The sequence below is a fragment of the Nicotiana sylvestris genome, chromosome 4, assembly GCF_000393655.2.
Source record: "Nicotiana sylvestris chromosome 4, ASM39365v2, whole genome shotgun sequence".
Classification (NCBI taxonomy): domain Eukaryota; kingdom Viridiplantae; phylum Streptophyta; class Magnoliopsida; order Solanales; family Solanaceae; genus Nicotiana; species Nicotiana sylvestris.
In genome coordinates, this window is record NC_091060.1 from 25,614,835 (window position 1) to 25,620,927 (window position 6,093).

At 40.4% G+C, this 6,093-nt stretch overlaps 1 protein-coding gene across 1 annotated transcript; it reads right to left on the bottom strand.

Annotated features, from left to right (window-relative positions):
* Window positions 1-2,514: 2,514 nt before the first annotated feature.
* Window positions 2,515-3,431, bottom strand: LOC138889346 (uncharacterized). The gene is made up of 2 exons (XM_070172642.1): window positions 3,291-3,431; window positions 2,515-3,216 (listed from the first exon to the last, which is right to left on the bottom strand). Exons 1-2 carry the CDS (start codon window positions 3,429-3,431, stop codon window positions 2,515-2,517), a joined length of 843 nt encoding a protein of 280 aa, XP_070028743.1.
* Window positions 3,432-6,093: the final 2,662 nt, after the last annotated feature.

A 6,093-nucleotide genomic window follows, 5' to 3' on the forward strand; every position in this document is an offset into this window, starting at 1 on the left:
CCGTGGCCATTCATGAAATGGGGGATGGACATCGTTGGCCCCCTACCAACAACGCCAGGTAAAGTTAAATTTATTTTGTTTATGACTGACTACTTCTCAAAATGGGTTGAAGAACAAGCCTTCGAAAAAGATAAGAGAAAAAAAGTCATCGACTTCATATGGGACCACATCATACGTCGGTTCGGGATACCCACCGAAATAGCATGTGATAATGGGAAACAGTTCATCGACAGCAAAGTAACAAAATTCCTCGAGGACCATAAAATCAAAAGGATTCTATCAACGCCTTACCACCCAAGTGCAAATGGTCAAGCTGAGTCCATAAACAAAACCATCATTTGAAACTTAAAGAAAAGGTTAGATGATGCAAGGAGAAATGGAGAGAAGTATTGCCCGAGGTGTTATGGGCATACCGAACGACGTCAAAGTCGAGCACGTGGGAGACCCCGTTTTCTTTGGTGTACGGGTCCGAAGCATTGATCCCAGTCGAAGTCAGGGAACCTAACGTCAGATTTTCGTATGCCACCAAGGAATAAAATCATGAAGCTATGAACACTTCTCTCGACTACTAGATGAAAAGCGTGAGGCCACATTGATTCGAATGACAGTGCAAAAACAAAGGATCAAAAGATATTACAACAGAAGGACGAACCTTCGATATTTCGGAGTCGGGGACTTAGTCCTAAAGAAAGTCACTCTCAACACTCGAGACCCAAATGAAGGGAAACTAGGCCCCAATTGGGAAGGACCGTACCATGTCCTCGGAATCATAGGGAAAGGATCCTACAAACTTAGAACAATGGAAGGCAAGAAACTACCAAACAATTGGAATGTATCATTGCTCAAATGATATTACTGCTGAGGTATAACCTTCTCCCCTTTTCCATTTGTATTTAAAACTAAATCCTAGCAGATGTTCGATTGGAAACATCGGGGCGCTTTTCTGCTCGAAGACCTTGGGTTTTAAAGCATGTGTTGCACTCTTTTTCCCTTAGATCGGGTTTTATCCCAAGTGGGTTTTACCGGCAAAGTTTTTAATGAGGCAACACCTATATGCTACCTAAGGAATATTCAACAAGTATTCAAATCTTCTTTTTAATCAACCTCGAACACTAGGGGCATCACCCTAGGAAGACGCATTCTCGAAAAAAGCGATTCATGCCAAGGAGGGCCTCGATAGGGGAATATTGTAATGGGCCAAACGGTCAAATGAACCGTGTCCATGTAGAATAATCGAGCCCCCAGCGGAAAAACATATAAAGAATGTACCAATTATTTGAAGAGGCGTTCTTTTTATATCAAAACACTTTATGTCTCAAAAAAGTCTACTATTTTCACATTTAACGGCCCAAGGGCCAAAACCCTAAATGCACCCGAATACTTAGGGAATGTCATCAACAATCGACACACCGAGCCATCGAACACTCAAACTTATAAGACCTCAAGAGACACACTCAAGTTCACAAAACCTTAAAGAGGTACCCCCCTCGAAAACAAAGGCCAAGGCCAATATACTCGGGGTCTAACTTTTCGAACAAGTTCAGAAAGTTATCGGGAAACAAGTCCAAGTGACAAACCCGAAGGCTACGGCCATACTAAAGACTATGGTCACACAAAGGCTACAGCCAAAATTATGCGATTCGGAGACATCCGACTTTCGCTATAAATTAAAGGCCTTCAAACATTGAAAAATCGGTTAAGTTAGGCTACCCCCGGCAAAAGCAAAATATAAAAGGATTTGATAAATTCGGCCCCCGAAAAATCTAAGGGCTTCAATAAAATCAGCCCTCGAATAATCCAAAGGCTTCGATACGCCTTCGGAAAACCCAACGGGTACAAAAATACATGCTAAGGCATAACTAAAATTTCACTAAGTCTTTTAGCCGAAATGAGGGGAAAATTATATATCCATTTTAGAGGCCGAAACGGCCCAATTTAAAGAGCTAAAGGCCGATATGCAAGAGCCGAAGGGCCAGATTAAAAGAGATATAAGGCCAAAAGCTTATGGGAGTCCGAGACTTCGTTCTCGTTCAACTCGGACCCAAAGGTCCCATTGTTCCGAGCTCGCATCAAATTGATTTTAAGCTAGCTCGAGGATCATCTAAAACCTTAAGGGGTATGATCTTGAGCAATAAAACCTAAGGGTTTATTATGAGTCTGAACCGATACTCAAGCTAAGTATTTGAATCATCAGAATTTTCCACAAATGGGGACAAAATAAAATTCAACACAAATCGAGCATAGAGCAAAAAGATACTTTATATTCATAAGGAAAATTTACAAAACATATTTACAATGCCCACAAAGGGCCCTTGCACAAAAAAGAAAACCTCGGGGTCACGCCCCCGGGAGTGTCGTCTTTAGAAACTACATCTTGAGCGGCTCTATCTTCGGGAGTCTCCTCTCCTTCGGGAACATCTTCTTCACCTTCCTCATCCTCGGAGCCATTCACCACATCATCGTCATCAGAGGAGACAAGAAACCTAACATCGGTTTCGCGCGCCTTTGCTTCGGCTATCTCCCCGGCGAGGTTGAACCTCGGGCATGGATTTCTTCGAGAGTCTCCCTCCGGGCTTGGCACTTAGACAATTCATTGCTCTGTCTCCCCCAGTCGGAGGCCTCCCTCAACTCAGCTTGAATGGTCGCGGCTTCCCTCGAGTATATAGCAATAGATTTATCAGTCGTAGCCTTCGTCTTCTCAGCTTTGGCCTTAGCATATACAACTTCAGCCATAGCCTGTGCAGCTTCGGCCCAGGGTTTAGCCAACTCGGCCTCCAACCCCTCGATTTTCCTAGCCTGAGCCAGACCCTTTGCTTCAAAGCCTCGGAGCTGAGCTTCAGCCGAGGCCAGTTGGGCCGCAATAGTTTCCTTATCTGCAGTAAGTTGATCCATGTTTTTCTTCCACTGATGACAATCAGCTCGAACTTGATATACCTCGCCCCGGAGCTGCCCAATCATATCTAGCTTTTGTTGTAACTGAGATATTGAAGTATTAGTCTCCGAAGTAGGGCCAAGAAGGCTGTACTCTGTTAAAATCAAAGTTACCTGCTCATCTAGCTTGGACTCGCTTTTTTGAGCTTTAGCCAATGTGGTTCGGAGATCCTTAAGCTCCTCTTCCTTCTGGCTACAGAGGAGCCTCAGGGCCTTCTCTTCACCTGAAACATTCTTGAGCTCAGCCTCACATTGGCTCAGCTCAGCTCTAAACTTTACGACAACCTATACATGAAATGGAGACATATCAGTCGAAATAAAAGATAGAAAAAATTGTAATACTAAAGGTAAGTACTTACTCGGGAAAGGAGATGTTGAGCCTCTTCAAAGGTAGTGGACGCATCATTCAGGTCATCGGCATCCTCAATCCCAGCGTAGCAACCCTGAAAGAGATCGTCCTTAATGACTTTGCTTGGATCGAGCTTATACAGAGCTACCATGACCCAAACCTATGGGCCGCAATGAGTACCCGGTACCTTACTTAACCGAGTACCAATATAATATATCTTTCTTTTTGTACTTTCATTGGCAAATGGACCAAACGGGCCGTCATGGGCAAAGTAGAATAAATATAGGAGAGTACTCAATGTAGGACGACCCAACCTGGTATAAAAACTTATACATGTAATATATGGGCCTATAAGGCCAACATGATCATTTGTAAACTCAAAACATAGGTCGGCAAGGTCATACAAGCATTCGTATACATGACATCTGTCTATAAGCCTCTAAGAGTACATACTTAACATAAAGGTGGGACAGGGTCCCACCATACCAAACAATGCGTGTCTAAGTCATACCGACCAAACAAGCAACTCCAGAGCAAATGGAGCGCACCAACATCTTCCGCTGAGCTGATAGCCTACTTGGAGGACTCTCGACCTGTCTATCGGGACCTACGGGCATGAAACCCAGCGTCCCCAAGCAAAAGGGACGTCAGTACGAATAATGTACCGAGTATGTAAAGCACATAAATAAGTACATAAAAGATATGGAAGAAATATAAAGTAAATGATCCAACCTGTAAGTTTGGATAACTCTGTAAATCATGAAATACTTATAGTGTCATACATATACATATGAATGTCATATCTTGCATAGGTACATGTGTTCATAACATTATCAAGCCTCTGAGGGCATTCCATCATATCATCTCGGCCATTGTAGGCAAAATCATCAACGTATACCAGCTGATCAGGTGGTGGTGCATATATAACGCCATATATATATATATATATATATATATATATATATATATATATATATATATATATATATGCGTATATAAAATCATCTGGCCATGAGCCAATGTGCATGTATAAATGCATGAAATACGTTAATAAAATCTATCGGTACGTCATAAGACCATTATGCCTCTGATTAATATTATAAAATAAACTTTATCAACTTACGTATTTTCTAAAACCCATGAACAGACGATGGAATAATAAGATACATGGGAATTCAAGAATATAGCCACTTCTAATACTTCTATGAATAAGTCATTTATGAAAATTGTGCATTTGCTCGTTTCATTTGTATCGTATGGATCATGCCAAAAGGAAAGAAGAGATAGCCTTAACATACCTGAGCTGATTCTCTTGGTAATCCCTCTAACACGCGTCAATTGCGACAACATGAAATGGCGAATCGAAGTAGGGGAAAAATTCGTATGATATTCTTGAGAAAAATTGCACCGTACTCCCCTTAATTTTCAAAATCCCGTTGCTATTACACAGTATAATTTCGTATGAATTATATTGCTTAAGACCATTACTTTGTTGAATGTTTAATCCATCTCCTTGAATGAATTCGATCACAATATTGAATATCTTTTCTTGCAGAATCTATCCATCACTTTGAAGATGTAAAAGGTCTTCATTTTTGTGAATTAAAAAAGTGTTTTGATTCCATCCTTTAATCCAAAGAGATAAGGTGCTCATCTTTGAATTGTTGCCACCTTGCAAGGTGATTCAAGAGTCACTTAATGTGTCTCTATGTGGCTGCCACGTTTTGCTCATTAATCTTATCCAAATATTTTAATTAGTCAACCACTAATTATTAATTAACTTGTTAATTCCCCTATTATCCAATAATTCACATAATTAAGGATTATCTCAAATTACTTAAAATGCTATTCACTTTTAACATACCTTATACATCTTACTATCATGGTTATATGGTACATTATATGGCACTAGTCCATAAATACCGGGTATTTTAGCTCGGTCGTATTTTATCCCAACATGACAAACTTCAAAGAAATTCATTTTCTTCGATTTACTTATCCTCTCACCTTCACGAATTTACTCATCACTTATTTGAAATAGCATAATACTTATAATCCCAAAATAATCTTATTCTCGAACTTACGCCGATTAACTTACGATGAAACTTTAACGTACGAAAATATGGGGTGTAGCACCATTTGCCCCTTTGGAACATTCGTCCTCGAATGTTGACTGTTGCACTTATCATTATCATAGCCTATAGTCCTTGCGAATACTTTAGTACTATCCTTGCCATCTTAGGCAGTTGTTCTGTGAATAAATCCAAAGTCTAGGATATTCCCACCTGTAGGTCTCTTTCTTACACCACAACCTATGGTCGGGATTCTTCCAATCTCGTAACTCTTGCTATCTTCTGTCATACAGCCTGTACGATTTTTTCCGTGTAAGTACGCCTATGCGACTCTTCTTTCCTTTTTCCTCTAGCTTTTAGCCAACCTCTAGGCCTTACTTGGTAAACATATACAGAGCTTGATAAGATGTCCCTCTGGGCATCTATGGGTATACCAAAATTCTTTGTTCGGTACTTTGTTGAACTCACGAATATTGCTATACCTTATTTCGCTTATCCATCTATATGACTTTACTGCACCTAGGTAGGTTATACTATACCATAACTCTTACCTCGATTTATTCTTACTGAGGTCTTCTATCAAACTCCCGGTTGCTTTCGTTGCTTATCCCATATGTATAAATTCAAGTCCTTTAATGCTCCCTCATTACTATTCATCTTAAGAATGACGACCTAATCTCATCTCATACTTTGTGACTTTTGACCATCCATTGTTGATTCACCTCAATATTGATTTACAAC

What these genes read in the sequence shown, in the direction of transcription:
- LOC138889346 (XM_070172642.1), bottom strand. Translation starts at nt 3,431, where the DNA reads ATGGTAGCTCTGTATAAGCTCGATCCAAGCAAAGTCATTAAGGACGAT. An exon ending in CTCAACATCTCCTTTCCCGA is followed by an intron (nt 3,217 to 3,290) that starts GTAAGTACTTAC and finishes TTTCATGTATAG; the next exon opens with GTTGTCGTAAAGTTTAGAGC.